This window comes from Anguilla anguilla, chromosome 7, assembly GCF_013347855.1.
Source record: "Anguilla anguilla isolate fAngAng1 chromosome 7, fAngAng1.pri, whole genome shotgun sequence".
In the NCBI taxonomy this organism is placed as follows: domain Eukaryota; kingdom Metazoa; phylum Chordata; class Actinopteri; order Anguilliformes; family Anguillidae; genus Anguilla; species Anguilla anguilla.
The window spans coordinates 45,664,872-45,689,397 of record NC_049207.1 but is presented as its reverse complement, the minus strand read 5'-3'; the positions used below and the strand labels follow the sequence as shown (position 1 = coordinate 45,689,397).

Here is a 24,526-nt window from a genome sequence, read left to right as displayed (position 1 = left end):
GCTAGTCTGTAGCTGTTGCATTGCACACAGAGCTTAGACAGAAATCCTTCCATGATCCTTTGGCTCTGGCATTAAGGGGTGTGATGAAGAGACAGATGGGCCGGGCCGATAGCCTGATTATAGACTGGTGGAGGATGGGTAGGGAAATAGCTATAGCGTGGCCGACCCCCTTCTAGACAGCTCCACCAGTGAGGGGAGAGGATGGTAAAGGAGTAGGCAAATCGTGTGTGGGAAATGCAGTTCTGGGAGGGGCCGTAGGCAAAGCAGTCATTCGTGCAGAGCATCTACTCTCTTGTTGAGAAGTGTTTATACTTGCTGTCTTAGTTGTTACTTCCGGACAAGTCTCGCTTCATGACCAGCTGCCTGCTTCACCGTAGAGCAGTTCTTTCTCTACAGTACTGCGGAAAAATTGGCAAGCTTTACTACTCACGGTCACGGTCTGGTCACAATGTGTTCATGACAAAAACACATTCCAGCATTATATACAGTGTAGTTGTGTGCTTTCTAGTTGGTATCAGTAAACACTGAATGTGATCTCTATCCATACTGTATGGCAGCCTGTGACATCACACCTCCAGCACTGGTGTAAGTAAACATTGATAGTGCCTCTCCTTACATCAGCTGGAACAGATTGAACTCCGACTCGTCACTGAACGTTGCACCAGTTGCTCCTGGAATGGCTGTGCGCCCAGGCTGGACATATGGTCCAAAGCCAGCTGTTAAGCACCAAGCCTACATGCGTATGGTGCCCAGTCCTCAAGGCCACATTCTGGAGATACATCTTACTGTGGGAAGTCACATGACTACACTTAGGTCCATGTGTGTCTGTTGTTCTCTGGATGTTTTCTCTCTCAGATATAGTCCAGCTTTCAATGCCTTTTCAGGGTGTAATTTTCTAGTTTTCCCCACTCTAAAAAAATTTTGTTTTTAATTCTTCCTCTGGAAGATGTCCATGGTGAATTGTTGAAGGACAACCCATTTGTTAATAGTAGTGCACAAATAGTAGTTGATTGATTTATTGACTGATGTACTAGTCTTGGACGTTGGTGGTAAGGTATGGTCAAAGTTAAGAGTTGACCACGTGTGAATTCAAACACGATGGTGTTTACAGGTACACACCAAAGTGGATGTTGGCCATACATTTTTCTACTAGCGGCATCCAAGCGACTTATTCCCCTATACCATGGGGCAGTCCTGCCATTTTCCCTCAGTTGTAATAAGTGCAAACTCTCCCTTATTTTTGTCTCCACTATCAAAGCTGCAGTGTACACAATCAAACCTACACCTACATATCAGCAAACTGTATTATTATAGTGATGTTGCTGTTGCACAATAATGAGTGAATGAGATAGATTCTTCCTCACACTTTTGTCAACAGATTGTTCAGAGATGAAGTGAACGAACAAATATTGTTACCTGACAGCTTGCAAATTCACTGCATACTTTTAAGTTGTAAAATGCTGTATTTTTATTCCACCTTCCCCGAATGTGCCTTGCTGATTTTATGCCAATTTCTCTCTGAGAGAGAAAGTTCTGGAAATCAGCGCTGGTTGTCCTTCAACTGGCCCGTGAGAAGGGTGAAGCATTTTAACTTGTCTCTGTTGAAATTGTCCGGTGGACAGGCTGTCACCAAGCAGATTAACGGCGGTCCTGGAGCGAATTTGCCTCTGTGAACCGATTGAAATCAGCCCTCTTCTGTGCACGACACTCTCTGTGTGACCTTCCCTTGCCGGAGTGAAATGAAAAATGCAATCCTCTTTATGCTGGAATGAGAACATTTTAAATCTATAGGAAATGAGGCTTTGGGCTGTTAAGGCTGGAGTACACTGAGAGTGCACGCTCTGTGGGGGATGAGAAACGCAGACAGTAATGCCTCTGCATTGGCAGCTTTATGGGAAGGACAGGAGTGCAGTCTTGTGTTGTAGTTTGAGTGTACTGAGATGATGCAGGGAGCCTTCAAGCTGTTTTAATTGATCAATAGCATGTTCTCTTGAATTCCCTAAGACCTTCACCCAAAGTGACATTTTAAAAAATGCTTTCTGCCCCCTTTTTTTCCTTCCAGTTTGAAGTGCTCAATTGTGTGCCCTCCTCTGAAGCATGTAGTGCCAGCTGCTACTTCTCAGTACACCGCAATTCACAACTGTCACACAGACGTGAGGCACAGGTGGACACTTTATGAGCGTGTGTGTGTGTGTGTGTGTGTGGGGCGGGTGAGGGTCATTGGTACATGATGAGACACTGTCATACCAGCCGACTGAGGCCCTGCCTACCCTGAGTGATACACCAATCATGCATCGGCTTGTTGGGCTACTGGCCGCAATAACCACTGTCACACCTCAGATTCGACACCACAAACTGGCTCTGGGATTTGACTCACAGTATTTATATCGACCGTGACCATTGCATAGTAGAAGCCACATGATTGTATTACCGTATGTTCTTGATTGGTTATTGTATCATTTAATTTTGATTTTAGAAGGTCAGAATGAAGATTAATGTCAGTCTTTTTGTTTTGACCCCAGGAGGTGAGTGTACAGCCTGGTACAGTGATTAGACCAGATGGGATCTCTGGCTATGAGCTTAAATCTCAGATGATGTGTTGTACCCCTGAGCAAGCTACATCACCTCTGTCATTCCAGTAAAATCCATCCATTATTGGTTAATTATTTAAAAAATAATTATTTGTTTAATTATTCATACGGCATTTGAAATTCAAGTGGCTTGAGTGCAAGATTTTGGACCCACTTGAATTACACAAGCAAAAATTGAGTTGTAATTGGGTTATTGGGACCCTGTGAAATATAAAGCGTCAGGGTTCAAGCATCAGACAAAAAATGTAATCAGTAGTTTTACAACTTTCATTTCCATTGTCCCTGCATGGCTGCATCTGGGTTAACCGTTCCACTCTAGTCATAATTTCTCCAGGCGGCAAGAAGCATATCCGAGTCCAAGCAATAATCATATTTCTTTGTAGAAGGTGAAACCCTTGTGATTATAACAGGACCAACATAGATTTGCATGAGAATACATCAATGAATCTTTCTTAGCTTAGTTCCAGACCAGAATAATAAGCAGCAATAAGAATAAACCTGAATGGATTTCAAACATTAATCTCGGGGCTGTGTATTGCGTGTGTCTGGAAGTCATCTTTTCGCGTTCTCTGTGTTATTGAACACAATCAACTGAAACCCTGATTTTAGCAGTCTGCTCAGAAAACTGATTGATTGCATGGGACTGTTCTTGCTATGTGATTTGAAGATTTGAAGGTGTTTTGCTATTTCTGTGTGTGTGAGTGTGTGTGTGTGTGTGAATGTACGTGTGTGTGTGCTTACGCTTGTGTACATTATGTATATGTTTATGTTTAAGGTGTGTCTACTGTATGACTGGTTCATGTTTTCACATGCTTTATGTTTACTTATTTGATCTTGGGTTCATGGAGCCAGGATGTGAGGTTATGCACCCTGTATGTCTGCTCTTCTGTTGGATGTGTCTTCACGTGATTGTGTGTGTTCGTATGGCTTGCATGTACGGTCATATGGTTATATAAAGCCAGGGTGTGGATGCCTTTACTTTGTGATCTTTGGCAGGATTTTCATTAGTAACCAACTCAGACTGGCTGTGTGTTATGTCTGTGGGGCAGGGTAGGGGGAATGAGGCTCTGGGCCAGGGGATTTGGAATTAGGAAGTGAACAAGGTGGTGCAGTGTGTGGACTGGTGAGTTACCCCCGGTCTGTTTGTCAGGCAGATTCCATTGTCTGTAGTCCCATTCTTACACAAATAGCTGCTGTTAGTAACAAGAACAAATCAGCAGCAGAGTGAAACCTGTAAATAAATGGGAACCTCAGTTGTCAACAATCTGCACTCTGCCATTAATCTCCCAGGCCTATGTAATGTCTGTTTTTGAAATGGTCTCAAATCAGTACAGATTGTAGAGGTCTGTAAGGTATGGGAAGTAAAATCCCTATCCTTCCTTGGGTAAAATCCTTCTCTTTTAAGGTTTGTTTGAACAGTGGAGTATTTGTGGTTTCATGGCAGTGAAAAAGAGTATTCAATTTGAGCCAGAACCATCACATCATTTTATTAATTCTGGAATTGAATTTTGTTCACTACACCCTTGTGATGTGGAAACTATCATGCTACTTTATTCTGGAATTGAAAAAAAATGAAATAAATAAATGAATGAATAACAAGAATGACGCTCTTTTCAATGCTATATTTGGCATTGCACAAAGGTTTTGTAATTGATTATTTCTTTCCTTACCACAGCGACTCTTAGTGCTTAAGGAGTGGGCACACATCACCCGAACCTCAGGGAGCTCTAATCACAATTAGCAGGATTTAGGGGACTCGTTAGGAGTCAGTGTGCCACAGGATAAGGCTGCAGTATTTATCTGGCTTTTGTTCTACTTCCACTCTGTGTTGTATGTGGCTAATAATACCCAGTGTAATCAGGCTCTGTCCTGTGCCACCTTTAAATATTTCAGGAGCTGACAGCACATCAGTGGCCATTACATCACCGCGTTTCCACGGTAACCTTGGACGCTGTAAATTTCCCCGTTGTCACACGATTACTGTGCAGATCATGTGGCGTCACTTCAGTGTTGACTGAGGCAGTAGCTTCTAGAGAGTTTCCCTTCTGAATGAACTTGAGGCGTAATGTTCCAGAGCTTTCTGACATTTCAGATCATTAGAAAGTAAGGAAAGCATTCAGCTCAGTTCAGTTCAGTACAGTTCAGTTCAGTTCAATTAAAATTTTATTTGCATGGCGCTTTTTACAGAGAGCTGTCACAAAAATGCATAGTATAGTGTACGCATATTAGCAAGACAAGAGACAGGAGACAATAGACAGCATAGCCACACAGCTAAATGTGTTTCTGACAATGTAGAATCTTCTGGTTATTGTATGAAAGTCAGGATGCCGTCCAGCCTAATGATTGGCTCAAAGTGCAGTAGCCGTGGAAGTTTCCAGACTTCTCCCTGTCTGAGCCGTGAGTGTACGGTTTCATGGGAGAGCGCGTGTTTGTGTTGGAGCAGTCAGACTTCAGAGAGGGTGGAGGGAGGTCTGTTTGTGCTGAGCTCGCTCTCTGGCAGGTTCTGACAGAATGCAGGTGTGGCTGGTATCTGGACCATATGGGCAATCCCATATACTGCGGCTGGTGACCTGTTTATGAAAGGATGGGTGGAACCTTTTTCATGTCAGGCTATTTATTCAATGTGTGTACACATTCACTCTTAAGTAGTCTGTTAGTATATTCTTAAAATATTGCAATACTTTATATAGGAAATTTCAGTTAAAACTTATTGGCACACAAGTAATAATAATTTTGGATTTTTTTGGTTTGATTTATTTTGTCTTTCATAAGTCGGTACAGTAGTAATAAATAAGCATAACTACCTTTTTCCAAAAAGTATTTGTATAAGTAGTTTGTTTTAGAGATATTTAAACAAATATCCTCAATAATAATCCCCCACCTACACACACACACACACACACACACACACACATGCACATACACACACACGCACACACACACACACACACACACACACATTCCGTATCTGTCCTGGGAATGTGCATGTGGTTTCCACCTGATCTGAATTCTTGGGCTGGCTCTTTGAGGTGGTAGCTGTGGTGATCTACTTCAGCCTTTGAAGATTTACTCTCCCACACAATGAGAAATTAGTGGTGATCTACTTTAGCTTTTGAAAATTTACTTTCCCACACTGTGAGAAATAAGGTTTTTCCTGGAAAAGCCCTGCTCTGAGTTTCACTGCATGCTGTATTAGATCACACTAAGTGAGTATGTCACAGAGATCTATTTTGGAAAGTAGCACATTGCGTCTCGTGGTAGTTCTTGATTTTCCTTACAGGGGACCTGTGCACACCCCTTGTGACTTTCCCCTTTCTGTGATTGGTGTAGATGATATGTAAAGAAAGATTGGTCGATTCATTAGATCTATATCTCACTGGGATGTTTAACTGTTAAGTTAAACATCTTGAACATGTTAAGTAACGTGTTTAATATGTTAAGTGGTTTGGACCTCTTAAAATAGCAACACAGCTCTTTATCAACAGATAATCAAAATCAATGATAACTCTCTTGCCCTCACTTTGCTATGAAAATGTGAAAAGGCAGGCTGCATTTGTTAGCTCAGAGATTGTTTTTCTAGCAGTGTGATGTTTTAATCCCCTGCCTCGACTTCCTCTGTTCTTGCCTAGGCATTCCCTATGTATTACCTAAATTGCAGTGTAAGTGGTGTGAAATTCTCCAATTAGTCAAATGACTGTTTTTAAAATCCCGAGTGTTTTCAACTACCAAACGCGTTCCGACACAGGACCCATCATCCCGAGCAGGCTTCAATCGAGTGCCCGTGAAGAGATGCTCCCGTGTGATTGGCCAGATCGCGTGGCAGGCTCAGCATTGCGTGAGCAGCAGGGTCGCAGGCCACGCCTCTATGGGAACGACCGGCGAAACTCGGTCATGTGTTATGGTTTCTGCTGTCTGATGGCTGGAAAAACTGTCAGATTAATGAAGGTATTAAAGTACAGCTCAGTCAGTCCTGGCCAATGGGAGGAACCCATCTCATTCTATTGGCTCTGGCACTGCTGGATTAGGAGAGACCTGGTCACAGATGGCCTAAGTGGATTTCTTTTTTTACATTTTTATTTTTATTTTTTGCAGTAGAGAAAAAATCTCTATCTTGTCTCTAGCTTGTTGTCACATATACAGTGTTGGTGCGATATGATCTGTCAACACCACACAAGGTCCTCAATTCTTATTAAACATTTGTGGTTGCAGTGAGCAAAAGATACTCTCTCTTATATAGAAACCATACCATTTCCTCATAAAACAACAATGGAAACTGCAAAATAAGTGGTTTATTTAAAAATTTTCCTTTGTACCACGATTTCCCCTTTCCAGACCGCATATCAAGAGTAAAACTACCAAATGCAGAATTTGCACTTGTGTGAAGTCGCTGAATTTCAGCGCTGTGGTAAAGTGTGTGAAATTCAGCAGCACCAGAGAATGCACAATCCCTCCCAGGGCAGTTATACTGGGGCTGCCCCACTTAGGGTACTTCCCCTCCCCTAGCAGGCTTGTCCCAGCAGCTGGGCCCCACGCGTCCCGCGTGCCACGGTCCTGTGAGGCGACCGTTATTCGGGAGTGAGAGCCAGATGGGACGGCGGCGTGGGTCGGGTGTGTCCGGAGGGGAGGGTCTGTGGTAATTGAGCGCGCACTAAGTGAATTCAGCCGGAAAGAGCTTAGCAGGGGGATGCTGGGGGAGTTCAAATGACTGCCGCCCAGGCCTCTGACAGCACACCCTCATTAACTGTGGGGTGGGGGGGTTCTAATGATTAAACAATAGAAAATCTATAGGGCTATAAACTGTAATGTAACGACTGCAACTTGTAATATATATATTATATATATATGCATATTTAAATATACATTCGCTGCAAGTAGCCTATGTTTGGAAAAAATCTCTCGTTTGTCCATAGAGGAACATAGGCATGCTGTACATGTCATTGTTAATTAACGGCTGTGAGCTTCAGACTCCGTTCTGTGAAGGATCTTAGAGGATTCCCCTCTCAGCTGAGAGGACACAGGGGATTCTCCGGTGCCTCTGCTGTAATGGAGTTTGACGGGTTTCCCATGGTGCCGTGCGGCGCGGTGTCAGAGGGCAGGGGGGCGTGACAGGAGAGAGAGGCCCATGAATAACATTACAGAAGTAGAGTGTGCCAAACAGGGCCCCCCGGGGGCGGGGGGGGGGGGGGGGGGGGGGGGTCACAGACAGCTCCGAACTCACAGAGGATGAGAGAAATCTAATGGACCTGTTACTTTTTGGTCTCCCGGCGACATGATGTCTCACTCCATGGAACGCTGTCCTGCTTTGACCGGTAGGACATTTATTCAGCTTGTCACCTGAAGGTACTCTGCAGGATAAAAAGTACGTGAGAACCTGGGAACTCTGAGCAGAAATTATTCAGGCTGACAGAGCCACTGCGCTGACTTCAGTAATTGGAGTGGACAGCAATGTTCTTGCCCTTTGCAGTGCCGCTATTTGCACTCCATTGTGGGAAAGGTGTGATTAATAAGAGACTGTTCATATCTGTCTGAGTGGTTAACCCATAAGAAAAGCTCTCTTGCTCTCCTCTGGTTTCCTCTTACTCGTGTTACAGCTGAAAGCGCACTGAGAGTCTGTGGTTTGTGTTTGGAAACGGCACACTGCTTATTTCCACCCCCAATTCCACAAGTCAGAGAAGTCACGGAGCAGCCGTTGTGAAAAGGGTTCAGTGAGTGTTTCCCCGTGTGCTTCATCTGAAAGTTTACTTTCTTTCTCCGCAGGGATTGGTCCGTCCGTCTCTCAGAAGAACGCAGACCTCGTTGTGATGGTACACCTCGCAGAGTCAGGAAGCGCTGTCTAGATTGGACGATGGTCCAGGAAAGGTAGGAATTTTAATGATGCGTAAATGGTGTCCCAGAACTGCCGTGCCCATTCTCGTGAGATTGTTCAGGTTGGCTGTTTTCAAATGTAAAACAGATGTCAATATTTTAAGCTAACGTTTTTTTGTCCTCTTGCCTGGCAGTCATAATTACATGCGTCCTCTTTAATGTGAGTAATTTGAACCGTTTCACACGGAAGAAGCACTGGTCTGATTGGCTAAAGACTACCCTGTAAATCACATGACTCACAAAGACTGCGCATTCTCATTGGACTGCCATTGGCAGCTGCAACAGCATGCTGTTCTCGTGGCATGCTGGGCTGGTCCAGATTTAAAGTTTTTGTATAGTATGCAAGGACAAACTGAAATTTTAAGAATGGAGAAAGCCATTCTTATGTTTCTTAAATCGTTTCACTGATACATTTAGAGTGCTGTGGTGATTTACCATGTGAGTTGAGCTGGAAAAGCACAGAAGATTTTGGGGAATTTTGTGTCTCTTCGTAGAACTTTGAAATCCTGTGGGAAGCCTGCCTTAACTTTTATATCCTCGTTCAGTATTCAGAGATGAGAATTTCTCTGCCCAGTGGTGGTAATAAGGTTAATGGAAAAAAATGAAATGGTGTAAGTATTGTAAAGTTTTTTTTTCTGGGCATGTGTCAGTTCAAAAGGAAACAGTTTCTTAGTCTAGAGTAGACTATCATACGGGTGATTGGTTTGAAATTGAATGAACATGATTAGGCCGATGAAGATCAGCCTTGAGGCCATCAGAATTGTAATAATATTTAGTACCCTGCATCCTGGGTCTGTGTTTGGAAAGAAGGTGGAGGGAAAACAGAGAGAGAGGGAGGGAAAGAGGGAGGGAGCAAAATAACTTTTTAGAGCACTTCAGAGTCACTCAGCCACATAGCCCTTTTGATTTAGGTGATATCCACTCCTGTTATGAGAGTCTCTTGTTTTTGGGTCTGAAGTTGTGTGATGTCTGTGGTGTCCTCAGGTCTTTGGAGCTCGAACACACCCCCGCGGCCGCGCTGGGCCAGGGGCGAGAGTGACGACCCCACGTTCCCCCGCAGCATGGTGTAGCCGGAAAGCAGCGCAGTCAAGATGATGGCCTCCGTCATCGCCGGCGGCAACCGGGACCGGCAGTCGCCCATCCTGAGGGGGGTGGATCCAGAGACCTGCATGATCGTGTTCAAGAACCACTGGGCCCAGGTAACTGATTTCCTGTCAGTCAGACCACAGGCCACTCCAGCTGACCCAGGGGTGGAGGTTGTGTAACTAAGCCTTGCCTTTTTAGAGATATTCTGATTTCTCTGGACTGTGCTGTTCGTCCATCTTTCACTCTCATAATAATTGGCAGAAGGCCTACTGTCAAATTTTCACAGGGCTACTGTCTAGCAGTTGGCTTTGGAACACAAGCAGTTCGAAAGCTTTTCTTCATGCTCCTGAAAGAACAAACTTGGGCTTTGTTTGCCGAGCCGGACGGTTGAGTTTGGAGGCGGACTGCTGGGCTCTCTGAGGTTTAGCAGTACTGAAGTGTGGAGAGAGGTCTAGGTGGAACTGCTGATTGGGCACCTTGCAAAAGGCTGCTCTCTGCTGGTGTGCAGATGTGCTTTAATCAGATGTTTTGAGGTAAATCCCGCATGTGTAGTGAAGGGGGTAGAGGCGGCTTTGAAGGAAATTCCTTTGCTTGCCGTGGGACGGGACCTTTAGTCCAGTTGGGGGTGGAGAGGATGCCACATTCCAGAATGTTCAGGAGGGGAGCTTGAGAGAGTGCTTTTTGCGAAGGGGAAGAAGACCATGCAGCAAGATAGCAAGAAAATGTATGATTTTGATGGTTCTGAAGTGGCACATTTAAGTTTCCACTGTCTGTAATGGAGCATTCATTTTATAATTGTATTAGTATATTCAGTTTTATTAATCAAAATTGGATATATTTACTGTAAAGACAAATTAAGAGTTTGACATTTATCATCTGTTTGTCTTCTTCTCTAGAAATGAAGCAGCATTTTACTGAAATCAAGAAGAGAAATCAACTAGCTATACTGTGTGCTATTGGGGAAAAATAAGCTTATGTATGGGGTCTTGTGTTAGTGAACATAACAACAAACCCACTGGGACATTAACATTTGTTGTTTTGCGACTGAGTAAGATTTTTAACCAAGATTTTCCCAAATGAATTAGGATATTGTGGTTCTGTGATATTCCCCTCATTAAAGACAACAGGGTGCTGCTTGAGGACCTAAATTTCTGTCGCTTGTCAGTCACTGATAATTTTTGCATCAACTACTTCATATATAAAATCCATCAGTAAATCACAGAAATTAGTGTGGCATTCTCAACCCTTCCCTTCTTAGAAACTACCATCCAGCTTTTCAAATACTCTAAATCACATTTCAAAAGGAATGGGGCCACCTGCTAGTCATTGACATTTAGCCAATCGTTTGTTTAAGATAGCCAGTCTTAAGAAAGCCACTTAATCTTCAGTTTTCTGTTGGGAGGTCACATTGCTGAGGTGTCTAAGTGTCTCTCCACTTAAGTGGCACTGTGTTGCAGTAGAGAAGTGCATTTGGAGTCTGGAGAGCTTTTTGTGTTTATCTGGGTCTCAGTCACAATTCTGTCTGTGCTTTCTGTGCAGTGAGTCTCTGTACAGTGAGTCTTTGGTATCAGTGTGTTCTCTGTACAGTGAGTCTGTGGTATTAGGGTGCTCTGTGTGCAGTGAGTCTCTGGTATCAGTGTGCTCGCTGTACAGTGAGTCTCTGGTATCAGTGTGCTCGCTGTACAGTGAGTCTGTGGTATCAGTGTGTTCTCTGTACAGTGAGTCTGTAGTATCAGTGTGCTCTCAGTACAGTGATTCTTTGGTATCAGTGTGCTCTCAGTACAGTGAGTCTGTGGTATCAGTGTGTTCTCTGTACAGTGAGTCTGTGGTATCAGTGTGCTCTCTGTATAGTGGATCTGTGGGCTCTCTGCAGTGAGTTTAGCTCAGTGTTCTTCTCCTCAGGTGGTGAAGATCCTGGAGAAGCACGACCCGCTGCGCAGCGGGATGGGGTTCGGCGGGGGGATGCGTTTCGGGCCCATCCCGGGCGACGAGGCCAGCGCGGTGCAGAACTACGTGGAGCACATGCTCTTCCTCCTGATGGAGGAGGACAGCGGGCAGGCGGGCGCCATGGGCCCCATCCTGGAGTTCGTGGTGACGGAGAACGTGATGGAGCAGCTCTTCCTCTGGAGCCTGAGGCGGGAGTTCACCGACGACATGAAGGTGGAGCAGCTGAAGATGTACGAGATGCTGGTGGGCCAGTCCCGCCAGCCCCTCCTGCACCACAAGCCCATCCTGCGGCCCCTCATGATGCTGCTGGGCTCCTGCGCCGGGGCCGGGGCCCCCGCCGTGGAGGCCGAGCTGGTGCTCCTGCTCAACCAGCTCTGCTCCATCCTGGCCAAGGACCCCTCGGTCCTGGAGCTCTTCTTCCACACCAGCGAGGACCAGGGCGCCGCCAACTTCCTCATCTTCTCCCTGCTCATCCCCTTCACCCACCGCGAGGGCCGGGTGGGGCGGCAGGCGCGCGAAGCCCTCCTCTTCATCATGGCCTTGTCGGCCGAAAACCAGGTGGTGGCCAAGCACATCGTGGAGAACACCTACTTCTGCCCGGTGAGTCCCTGTTCTTTCACTCTCTCTCCCTCCCCCCTGCTCTAACCCTTTTCTCCAGTCTCCCCCTTCCTTCTGTCTCTTTCCCTCTCTGTCGCTCTCCCCCCTTCTCTCACCCTCTCTTCCCCCCTCCCCCTTCCCTCTCTCTCTTTTTCGCTCCACTCTCCCCTCTCTCCCGCTCCCCCCCTCACTCTCTCTCTGTCACTGTTTCAACCTCCATTCTAACAAGAAAAACACTGATTTAACGTACATTGCTACCCTGGTAGTACGTTAATACACTGGTATTAAAGTACATTACTGTCAACACTCTCCCAGCAGCAGTTTCTGCAGTTCAGAGGACTGCATTGTGGACAATTGCTTTTGTAACACCGCAAGATGTTAAGCATTGATCTAGTTCTGCTGTTGTTTTTTTTGTGAAACTTTTTTTTTTTTACTCAGTTGCATCTTATTCAGTCACATGACCTCAGAATGTTACAAATGGAATCTTTTTTTTTTTTAAAGTTAAACACTTTTGTAATACCAAAGAGCGTTTTTGTAATACCAAAAAGTCATCCATAATGCCTCACCCGTAGTGTTATCTTCACTTTATGTGTTACCCTTCAGGTTCTGCTGTGTTTTCACAATACTGCTTTCAATCGTCAAGCGAGTCTCGCAGCAGGGAACTCTAAGATTCTTCAGTAATTACTCGTGAAATATGGCAACACACTGTTCTCTTCTCAGTGTGATGCTCTTGACTGATAATTACAAATCAATATCTGCTGCACTGGATCACACACTAGTCTGGAAGTATGGAACGCACTAGTTCTCTTTGAATTTCGTCAGTTTGAATTGGTTGTTAGAAGTGCCCATTTTCATCTGTACATTTACTTCACTGATTTTTCCTTATATTTTACAATTAATTGTAATGATATGTTTGGTTATAAAGGCTGTGTTTTCCCTGTGTACTCGATCAAATTTGTATGCAGATCTTTGTGGAGAAAGAGAAATTCACACACAGTAATACTACTGCAATACAAAATGGAATAAAACACAGCTTGGAGCGTGAAGAATGGGTGCAGACATTGAAATATCACTTTATAATTGAACCAACCGGTTAATAAATTTCAAGTCTCGCCGTGGATCTGGCGTTAATTGCTAATAGAGAGGTGAAAGTAAATTCCACTCTGATGTGGCGTGGTAAATTTAGTCTCCTTGGCACCGTAAGGAGGGACTCGCTTTCTGTTTATGGGACGGGAGCTGATGAAGAGGCCAAATTACTTCAGTGAAAAACAAACTGCTGGAGGCCAATAGTTCTTACAGTAAGTGGTTGCCACTGTGACATAATTCATCTAATCAGGCCCTGCTTGTCGTCAATATGAGAGTGTCTTCACACAATTAGCCTGCTTGTCTGTCCAAGGACTTGTTTGTAGCTATAAGTCATAGTCGTCTTCCCTGGTACAAACTGCAGATACTTGGAAATTTGCACTTATTGTGTCACCAGTAATTCTGGTTTTGGAACTTCAGCAGAATTGGTTAAGACCCAGCTTGTCTCTGTGGAATCAAAGTCAAGACAATGCAGGAACTCACCAACATAACAAACACATTTGCGGTAGGGCAACCTTCAACACACTGGTCATCTGACCTGCCTTAAATACCCTTTGAGGCCTTGACTTGGCACCCATGTCCATCTTATCTGTGACGGCCTATCTCTTTGTTCCAGAATGACGTGATTTGTTCATCAACAGCACACGCTGTTAGTCTTGCCCGATACCTTATGGCACCCCGGTGTCCACTCATTGCAGGCATAGCCCCTTCTCACCCTGCCCTCTGACCTTCAGCCACACAATTTACAACCTAGACCCCAATGACCAGGCATCTCATTTATCAATATGCTTAACTCTGTATGCAGAACAAACCTCCGAACCCATCACTTGCTAAACTGAAAAGGGTAGGCGAGAGAGAGAGAGAGAGAGAGAGAGAGAGAGAGAGTATGCCTCCTACAGTAGGCAACAATGCTTTGTATTTTCAAAAAGGTCAACCTGAAGATGTGCATGTTGATATAAATGAGTTATATGAGGTGTTTGGCCACTTCCTCTGAAACATCTCAACATCTGGTACTGCTGAAGGGAAAACAGACATTGTACTGATGGGACCTCACACATCATCATTTAGAGAGGCCTCTACCTGTAACGTGATGAGTGAGGGAGATATGGCTGAGCTGATTATGTCTTATGTAATGGCCGTTAATGTGATTAAGCCACATGGGAGAAAACAGCCCAACGCTGCAGAATTACTGGCCTGGTGTCTGTTTCCAGGCATAGAGGTGACTGCAGGTGTAAAAGCTCTGTGCAGGTAAAGCACCTTGTATCCTCTATTCAGGGTAGTTACTGGCGCACCCAACTCTCTGGTTTTCGAAATAATCCAACGCACACGTTCCGTCTTGCTTTTCGTGTTATGTTATGTTATTTGCATTTGACTGCTTGCCGAGCAGACTCTAATTCAGGATCTCGTGACGGCATTATTTACAAAGCATGTGATCCATTTACACTGCAGGCTGTTTACTGAATGTGTGAATCAAATCTGACGCTTGGGTTACAGGCCCAGCTCCTTAAGCAGAGCCACACAGCCCTGCAGTTCAGCTCTGTCTGGGTTTCACTGTACTGCACTTCTGCAGGGGTTTCTGCTGTTTGATATGATTCGACAATCTTCTCCCTTCCAGCGTTAATAAAGATTATTAGATTAGAGCCCAGCTGAAATCGGGGCTAAAGCAGTATGAGGGCTTTTAGCAGGCTGTCCAGAGAGAATATTTCTACTTGTGCTGAGCATTTCAGTGCAATCAGATTGAGCATTTCATTTTGTTAGCTCGAGGATTTCAGTATGCTGAGAGAAAGTAGCTCTCCAGGTTAGTTGCTGATTTAATTAATACCTTATCTCAGCTCGTCACTGAGTACCAGTGAAACCAAGAAAGAAATCACATAAGGTCCAGCGGACGCTACAGTAACCAGTACGAGAGTACCATTATATCTCCCTCCATAGTATTAAGGCTTAACACGGGCAGCTTACATTATTTCCAGGTTTTTACAGTGTATTCCCAGGTTGTGGGCTTGAAAAAAAAACCACTTTGACCTAACATGTTTTTCTAAATATATTTGGCCAATATATTTCCCTCCTGGGGGTATCCTTTCCTCCCCCTTCCCCCGTCCTTGGTCAGATATTTCACGACAGGCCTCAGTGTAAATCCAGGCCAGGCAGGAGCAGAGCTGACCTCATTCGAGCGAGGCGGATTAAGGAGAGATGTTCGCTGATTGGAAAACGCTTCGGCGCCGAGCTCCCTGCTCGTCCCACAATGCTGTTGTTCTCGTTGTTTTGGTGGTAATGGCGGCCGCCTCTTACATAACCAGGGGAGGGTAGCGTGGTAGTAGCTGCAGGTCTCCTGTGTGACCGGCAGTGGTCGGGGGGGAATTGCAAACTGAGAGATTTAGGAAAGGGGCACTGTTCTGCAGCAGCAGGTCATGTGATTGCCTGCTTCTCTGTTTCTCGCCCGTTGATCCATGTTCTTCCCTGTATTATTTTTTCTACAGGATACACACTGACAGTGTGTTATGTTCAAATGCTTCCTACTCCCACTAGATTCCTGTATGTAGCTTCGGGGAAGCTAATAGTAGATTCATCCACTGTGAATGTAAAAGTACTTGCAAAGTAGTGTCATCAACAGTAGAAGTGGTTTTCATTTCCTCCTAAGCCACCCAGCAATTCATTTTTGTCCCCTGTAGAGGACACGTGTCTCTGGTCTTAATCTCAACAACCATATATTCTACTGTGCTGAAACCTACACTGCAGGGGACATTCAATAAAACCCGCTGTGTGCTCTGTTGTCAATATACCTGTGCATGTCAATGACCCATACATGGGTCAGCATGGTCACAGTGATCAACGCTGGTTTGATTCTGTGTCTCTGTGTGTGTGTATGTATGTCCCTGTCTGTCTGCCTTTCTGTCTGTGTGTGTGTGTGTGTATGTATGCCCCTGTCTGTGTGTGTGTGTGTATGTGTGTCTGTGTGTGTGTATATATGTCCCTGTGTGTGTGTGTCTGTGTGTTTCTGTGTGTGTGTATGTATGCCCCTGTCTGTGTGTGTGTGTCTGTGTGTGTCTGTCTGTGTGTATGTATGCCTCTGTCTGTGTGTGTGTGTGTGTGTGTGTGTGTGTGCGTCCAGGTGCTGGCGACAGGGTTGAGCGGTCTGTACTCGTCCCTGCCCACCAGGCTGGCAACGCGGGGTGAGGACTGGCACTGCCTCCAGGTGGAAGACTGGCAGCAGATTCCCGCTCTGGTGCAGTTCCTCAACTCCCTGGAGTTCTGCAGCACTGTCATCCAGGTGAGGATCGACCAATCAGCACAGACTCCAGGCCTCATCCTCCAGACCCAAGTGGCTCCTAAAGCTCCCCCTTTCAGGAGCCTTTGGCTGCCTTCCCTGGGTCCATCTGCAGTTTAATGCAGCAGAAACGGTTTTCCACTTTTTACCACTAGAGGGCCGGAAAAAGTTGTAACAGCTATCAGAGCATGTCCCAGTTTTCTCATAAAAAAGGATTTTATTTTATCACCACAGAAAGAGAATCTGAAATCGCCCGGTTATGCTTATGGATGGTGCATTCACCGGTGTGCAGAGACTCACAACCCTTCCGTGTGTTCCCAGGTATCCCATTCCTCGATCAAAAACCAGCTGGTGGGGTACATTTATAACGGATTCCTTGTGCCTGTACTGGCCCCGGCTCTACACAAGGTCAGTCTGCGATCGCTGGTCTCAACTGCTGATTAGGCCCAAAAAGCTCAAAACGATGATGGACCCGAATGGACAATCAGACTATAAGTTTCTATACACACACACACACGCACACACACAGTGGCACACTTATCACACTATGGTGTTGGGAAAAACAGCATTTGAAAGCACATTTACTAAGCTCAGGACATACGGTATCTTTTTCATGCATTAAACTAAAACAGGCTGCTTACCCGTTAGTTGGAGCAGAATAATGTATTGGCAGTGAAAAGCTTTTCTGAGCAAGCAAAGAAGCTGGATCCATGGTAGTTCAATCACTAATGCAAGCGAGTGTACAATGTGCTGAGTAAGCTAGCTTCATTAGCTAAGCTCCAGAGCGCTGTGCTCTGTTCTGCTGACCGCTCACCGCTCGTGCCCTCATGTGCCCCAGCTGACGGTGGAGGAGGTGATGACCACCACGGCGTACCTGGACCTCTTCCTGCGCAGCGTGACCGAGCCCGCCCTGCTGCAGACCTTCCTGAGCTTCGTCCTGCTGCACCGGCACGAGAACGTGCACATCCTGGACACGCTGGTCAGCCGCATCAACACGCCCTTCCAGGTCGGCCGCCAAGGGGAGGGGTCCGGTAGCCATGACGCCAGTGTTCATGACTCTCGCTGCAAAGAACATTGCAGTCATAGCATGCCCATCTAATACACTTGCACTATTCCTGGGTAGAGATAGGGATTTAGTATTACTAAAAGACTCAAGTAAAGGTGTCATTAATAATTTAGGCCTTTAAATAATTCAGCAGCTGATGATTTGGCATCGAGTTTTAATGTTTAAGATGGGCTTGGGAAAATTTATTGAACGATGAACAAGCTTCAGGCAGCTCTACCAAATGTGTTTAAAGGCCAGATATTAACACAAAAAGATTGATTCAACAACATTATTTGCTTTTATATTATTGCAAACCCCTCTCCAGCTGCTGTTCCTTCGGGACTTACTTTTAAGGACTTACTTTTTTGACAGTTAATTAAAACCTAATTAAATGACGGCTCAACTGAAACAAAAAAACATGTTGCATCGTGAGTCCCCAGAACTGAAACATTGGAATTAAATGAGTCGTAATTTTATGAGTTGTTTGGCTTATGTTGTTAAAAGAATATGCAAAGGTACATCAAAGCTGTCCACACATCATAAAATGAACAAATTAAGGTTGTCAGTTAATTATTGATGACAATGCTCCATCTTGCATGGACGTGCTGTGAATGGTGTTGTTGCATGAAGGTGAAATGTGAACGTGGGTCTGCTTATTACAGCTGGGCACCGTGTCATTGGCCCTGTTCCGCACTCTGATTGGTTTAAACTGCGAGGATGTGATGCTGCAGCTTGTCTTGAGGTGAGCATTTTCTTTTTCTCACAATTGCTGAGAAGAAAACGAAAGGTCATGGAATATGGAAATATATTGAAATAAAATATTTTATCAATATATCACCACTCTTTACAATATGTGGGCAAATATACACTGTTTTATGCTTCAGATCTTGTAATATTTTACTAAGGGATATTCTGTTTCCAAAATGATCAGTCTCTGGCAAGAGCTGGAGGACCAGAATGTCTTTATGACATCATACATGGTGTGTGGAATTATTTTAGGAAGACAGGGATTGTGAATTACAGCGTGCTGTTTGTCTCTACACCTGTTCAGCTGAACTTTCCCCTCCTAACAAAGCCATCTGGGCCAGGTTCTCTTGGGTACGTGACTAATGGGATGAGCTCTGGTCCTCCAGGTACCTGATCCCCTGCAGTCACATGATGCTGAGCCAACGCAGGGTGCTGCAGGAGAGGGACTGCTACTCCACGTCCGCCGCCAAAATCCTGAGCCTGTCCCCGTCCTGCTGCGCCCCGGAACTCCAGCTGGACCGCATCCACTGGTCGAAAAGCCCGGACGGCCCCCACCAAGGAAATACGGGTACGCCCCTCACTGTTCCAATACGCAACACACTCTGTTGAAAGGGTGCGTTTCGGATAGGGTTTCCCGCAAAAAAAACACGCTCCCTTAGCAACGGTCACGGTTGACCGTGCTATAAAACATAATGCACATTCAGTAGAACAAAATGAGGTGTAATTAAAGTGCTGCGATCTAATTAAAGTCACACTCACCTGTCTGCGTGAATCTAATGGATGTTGCAGTTTAGCTGAGCAAAGAGCTGGGACAATTCGTGCAATCTGTTTTAGCTCCCTAGCTAATTACCTGTTGGTAGTAGTTACACATTTAAATGGCTGACACTTTAAGCTGCTTTGATTGTACCTCATAGGATAAAGCTAGCTGACGTACCGTAGCTATACAGTGGAGTGTTGTGTGGGGTACTGGTTGCATGAGGGCATTTGAAGGTGGTAGTCCATCAGACTCCTGGGTTGTCATCTCAAAATGCTTTCAACCAGTATTGACTTGATTGAACAAACTATGCTATGAAGCACGTTGCGACAAATTCTTTGTAAAGTGCGCTGTATAAATATAGTTGTAATTTGATTTGAGTGTAATTCTTCGAGAGAGAGGAGTTGGTTCTCCGTCATGGTGACCGGACTGATCCAAATGTGAGGCAGGCCCGGTTGTAAGGGTGTCATCGCAAATCCATGTGTTGCGTCCATGATAGTTTGCAATAACCTTTGCCCACTATTTTCTCTAATTGGGGTAATATTTTATATTTTGCTTCTGTAACAGTTACGCTACACTTCAAAGTCAACGATTGTGCTTTCATTTTTAATCACATTCGAAAGGGTTTTGTCCACAGTGGATATGCTTTTTTATTTCTATAGGCTGATGGGGATTATGCAAAATTATAATCTACTTATAATGTCTTCTGCTGGTTGTAAAGCCTCTGTATTTACATAATTAGAGCAGTTATTTAAATGTTTATTACGGTTAAACAGCACTCTTTTGTGTGAAGTATCCTTTGGGTGGTTATGGACACTGGTATTATTGTACCGTGAATTTGTTTCTCTGGGTTCCCAGGTGTGGCATTCAATGTGAGATAATTATATTTATATTTCAGGCACGGAGAAGCTGCACTCAGATGAGGATGGCTCTGGGTTCTCCTGTGTCATTGGGCCTGAGATTCTCACGGACGTTAGCTACCTTCGGTATCTGCATGATGCCCGTATCTGCATCACCGTCTGCGTCAAGGCGTGTCACGTGTGGTCAGCCCCGTACGACGGCGTGGACCCTCCCCCCAAACTTTGCCAGGGCAACCCCCTGGGTGAGTCGGGAAAGCCGTCCAGGAGGACGCAGAGAGCCCGCCCCTCCTCGGACCTGGGCTCCTCCGGGGAGCAGGTCAACCACCTGGAGCTGGAGTGGGACGACAGTTACGATGCCGTCCTGCCCCCCGATGAGGAGACCAGGCCCCCAGTTCCTGCTGAGCCACCAAAACACATCCAGGAGATGAGGAAGAACGCCATCATGCTCATCAAGGGCTCCTACATTGAGGAATCCGACTTCCAGGATGATGTACTGGTCTACAACCTCATCGCACAAAAGGACACCAGGGATTTAGTGGAACACAGCCTGCCAAAGGCCCAGAGCACAGGGCCAGTTAAAGACCACCAGCAGGACGAGCGGCTGACTCAGGATCAGCCCACCCAGCCGCTAAGCAATGGTCTGAGCTCTCCACAGCACCCCCCAGTGGCGAAAGAGCAGAACAACAATGCCTTTGACCACAATTCCAAGCTGCACATTCGGGCAAGCCAGACCAGAGATGACTTCATGTCCCAGTACTACGAGCTCATCCGCGCTTTGGGGGCAGACCCAACCAGCCCGGTGAAAGGAGAGAGGCAGTTCCGTAAGCCGGTCAGCCCTGCGGAAGAGGACGAGGTGGACTTTACATCATTCGACATCGACTCGCCAGAGCTAGAGAAAACTCCCTCGCCATTTGGGTCAAAAAACCAGAGCGGGACCTGGATGCAGGGCGCACCTTTCACAGGTGAGAAGTGGGTCCTCCGTTGACCTTCCCTCTATTCCACAAGCGTTCGCCAGTACACTTATGAATCATATTTATACAGCCTGAGCTGTAAAACTATGATGAATTACTGTCGCCGGGAGATGGTGCGAATATAAATGTGGGAAATATTGCTCAATGTAACATTTTCTCAGCTCTCTGGAGTAAAAAAAACTGAAACAGAAATTTGTGTCCTCTTCCCCTACAGGGCCGTTCATCAGCGTGCTGCTGTCCCGGCTAGAGAACATGCTGGAGAACTCCATCCACGTGAACCTCCTTCTGACGGGCATCCTGGCGCAGCTAGCCGCGTACCCCCAGCCTCTGCTGCACTCCTACCTGCTCAATACCAACATGGTGCTGCAGCCGAGCGTTCGCTTGCTCTACCAGGTGCTGCGCTGCCTCCTTATATGTGTGTGTGTGCGTGTGTGTGTGTGTGTATTTGTGTTTATGTGTGTGTGTGTGTGAGTGTGTGTCCATGTACGTGTACGTGTGCGTGTTGGATTGTGTGTGTATTTGTGTTTATGTGTGTGTGTGTGTGTGTGTGTGTGTGTTCTGCATGTGCTCGCAGCTGCCAGAGCACAGATTTCCCCAGCAGGCACTGATTGGTCCCCCTGACCCCTGTCATTAACAGGGTGTGTTATTTCAGCAGATGCCTGTCAAATGAACACACCAGTAGAGAGAATGTAGAGACATGATTGGCACATCGGAGGTGGGCCCTCAAAACCTGCTGTTATGATAAATGGTTTCAGTCACACAGGCTGTCTGTTTACATAGGAGAAGCACACATCAACCCAATTAGCTGTTAGAACACAAGCACGCTCAAGCTAAAAAGTCATTTTCAGCACACCTTTGCTCTAAATGTTTAAAAAACAAACAAATTAACAAAAAAAGATGCCTGCTTCATCTTCCAGGTTATGAGCTGAATCTGCCGGCATAGTCAGAGGCTCATGTGGCCCATTTATGGAAATGATTTTTTTAAAAATGTGAGGACGCTGGTGTGGGTGTAGCTCAATGGGATTTCCTGCGTAGGTTCTTGCGTCTGTGAAGAACCAGATCGAGCAGAGGTCTGCAGCGAAGAAAGACTTCCCAGAGCTGGTGAGGGGCGTGCGGCAGCACATGCTGGCCCGAGACGATGCCCTCCGCAGCCGAGGTGAGCTAGCGCTACTCGAACCCTGGGCCGGGACCTTACTGTGGGGGCTGGGGCTCACAGCCACCAAAACCACCAAGAGAGTAGCTCATCTGCTTCTTAAATGAGCTATTAAGGGCCAGTTTTGAAGAGACAGATTTAAGCCTAATCCTGGACTAAATATGATTTTGAATGGAGATTCTCCAGGACTAAACTTAGTCCAGGACTAAGCTTAATCTGTGCCTGGGAAACCGGCCCTAAATGTTTTTTTATTTTAGTGGAAAACTGACTTTGTTCATTTCCGAAGGAAGCTCTGAGGGCATTAGAACACTGTACATGTTTCTAGAACATTCTGTGATCTGTTGTTTTTTATTCGCAGAGGTGCTGCTCTCGAACGGAGACTGGCTTCCCAACGGACCGGAGGACAGGATGCCGCTCGTCGGCAGCAGGGTCACAAAGAACCTGCCGCCCCCTCCCAAGATCCCTCCCCAGCTCCGGAACGGGGTGTTCGCTACGGTCCTCTTCGCAGAGTTCCTCAAAGAGCTGGCAGCCTTCGCTCAGGAGCACTCTATACTCACACACACGCACCAGGAGGACTAGAGCTCTAATCCATGTGTGTGTGTGTGTGTGTGTGTGTGTGTGCGTGCGTGCGTGTGTGTCTCTGTTACTTCTACTTTTTAATCTCTGGATATCTGAATATTTTTTTAAAGACTTTTGAAATATATATTTTTTATCTCACGTTCCTGGCACTACTTGATTACAAAGATACCTCTTTGGTGAACTTCTATTTTCTGTCTTCAAAAAGTTTTTTTCAATTATATTTTTATTTGATTTTCACAAGGTTAAAATAAGATCACTGTAGACCAGCTCAGTGAATTGCAGTTGTGTTCAGTTCCTCAGCATATAAAGGAACAAGGCAAGTGGGGAGGAACTAAAAGATTTTTAAACACAATATATAAAATTCAGTTATCTATGGCAAATGGAAGACAATGTTTAAGGTATCATTCCGTATCACACATTACATAGTTCATGCGGGTTTTCAGATTTTAAAAAGGGATTTATATTGGGTGAATGTCCTTCCTTGAACTGTCTAGACCACTCCTGTCCAAATGCACCAGGTCAGGAAACGCCATTATTCAACACTACCCTTAAAACTGTTTCGGGTTTTTCCTCATTTTTTGAGTGCATTTAATTATTATGCATTTTACAAGCACAAGAGCACAAGTGTCAATGTATTGCTTCTTATTCACTACAGATGAGCCAGGGGATAAGGCAGTTTGCATCAAAATAAATCCTGTTGAGAATGTGATCTCAACCTAATGAAAATACTGTTTCTCAAGATCACTTCTATTAGTATTTTCACAACTAGTAATAAAGCGTGTTTACAAAAAAATTCAGAGCCTTCCGTAGGGTAATAACTGCTGCAAATCCTCAAAGTTTTTGATTTCCAGAATATTCACTGAGCAGCAGTAGTAGTTCAAAGTGATCTGTGTTGTCAACAATGCCTCCTGTTACACAGGGTTAAATGCTCAGTGCTCTACAATGACTTTGGAAAGCCCTTTAAAATGTTATGGAACAGTGAAATAGTCAACAATCCCTTTATTGCAATTAATCTGATCACGTGTTTTCGTTTTTTTTTTCAGCAAATCTGTATTTGTTAGTAACACCACAGGTTTGATGACCAAAGAAATGGTTAAAGGTCTGAGGCCTCAGTATTTAATTAAAGTAATCTCTTTAATCACTTTACTTATACGTGAAATCTTCCTGATTGTCAATGCCGGGAATGTGAAGCTTGTTATGCTACGATTGACGCGAAACAGACTCATTTTTAGATTCTGCTATGAATCTGTGGCCTTACACTTTTTGAGCGGTGGCGCTCACATGCTCAAGGTCAGGGCTGATAACATATTTATCCAGCACAGTGTATGAACAGCAGCGCCTAGCCCCCCTGAGCATCGATTGTATAATCCTAAGCAATCGATGACGGGAACGCAATCAAAAGCATGTCTTCGTGCGGTACGATTCAAACGTGGAACAAGCGCTCTCTTAACTCACGTTTAACCCTTAAGACCCGTGGGATGCCCTGACTGTTTTGTTTACCGGTATCTTTCTTCCGGATTGCTGGATTACTCAATGTGGACTAACTGGTCTGGAATTCGCCAGGGGGCAACTATTGCACAACAGTTTCGTGGCTGTTGTGGTCGTGTGACGATCCTTGTGTCATTCACAGACATATTCTGAGAAAACGGGGAAGGGTAGTAGTAGAACTTGTCAGTCTGTTCATAGCCAAGTTGAAAAAGCTGGGAATTGTATTTTAGCCAAAATACACACCTTCACCTTTCAGAGTGTTGTTGGACCTTAGGAACTGCAAAGAATTAGGGAATGGACTGGAACTTTATTGAGACAATGGGCCTCATTCACAAAACTTTTCTTAAATTATCCTTATTTTTGTTCTTAAAAATGTTCCACTGAAAAAACAATGTGGGATTCATGACACGCGTGCAGACCTTTGTTTTTGTGCGTGTCCCAGGTGTATGAGACGATAAATGCTGACTGTTAATTCTGTTAATGTGCAATCCTGTT

General features: G+C 45.2%; 1 protein-coding gene across 1 annotated transcript in view; it reads left to right on the top strand.

Annotated features, from left to right (window-relative positions):
- Positions 1-23,543, top strand: part of LOC118231401 (protein FAM160A1-like) — a 28,596-nt gene extending 5,053 nt beyond the window's left edge. Inside the window, 12 exon segments of the mRNA XM_035425162.1 lie at positions 8,349-8,450; positions 9,441-9,655; positions 11,445-12,089; positions 16,279-16,437; positions 16,756-16,842; positions 17,273-17,440; positions 18,142-18,221; positions 18,613-18,839; positions 19,900-20,802; positions 21,026-21,204; positions 21,847-21,967; positions 22,323-23,543. Coding sequence (XP_035281053.1) covers positions 9,548-9,655; positions 11,445-12,089; positions 16,279-16,437; positions 16,756-16,842; positions 17,273-17,440; positions 18,142-18,221; positions 18,613-18,839; positions 19,900-20,802; positions 21,026-21,204; positions 21,847-21,967; positions 22,323-22,543 — 2,898 coding nt within the window. The 5' untranslated portion in view covers positions 8,349-8,450; positions 9,441-9,547 and the 3' untranslated portion in view covers positions 22,544-23,543.
- The last annotated feature ends 983 nt before the right edge of the window (positions 23,544-24,526 follow it).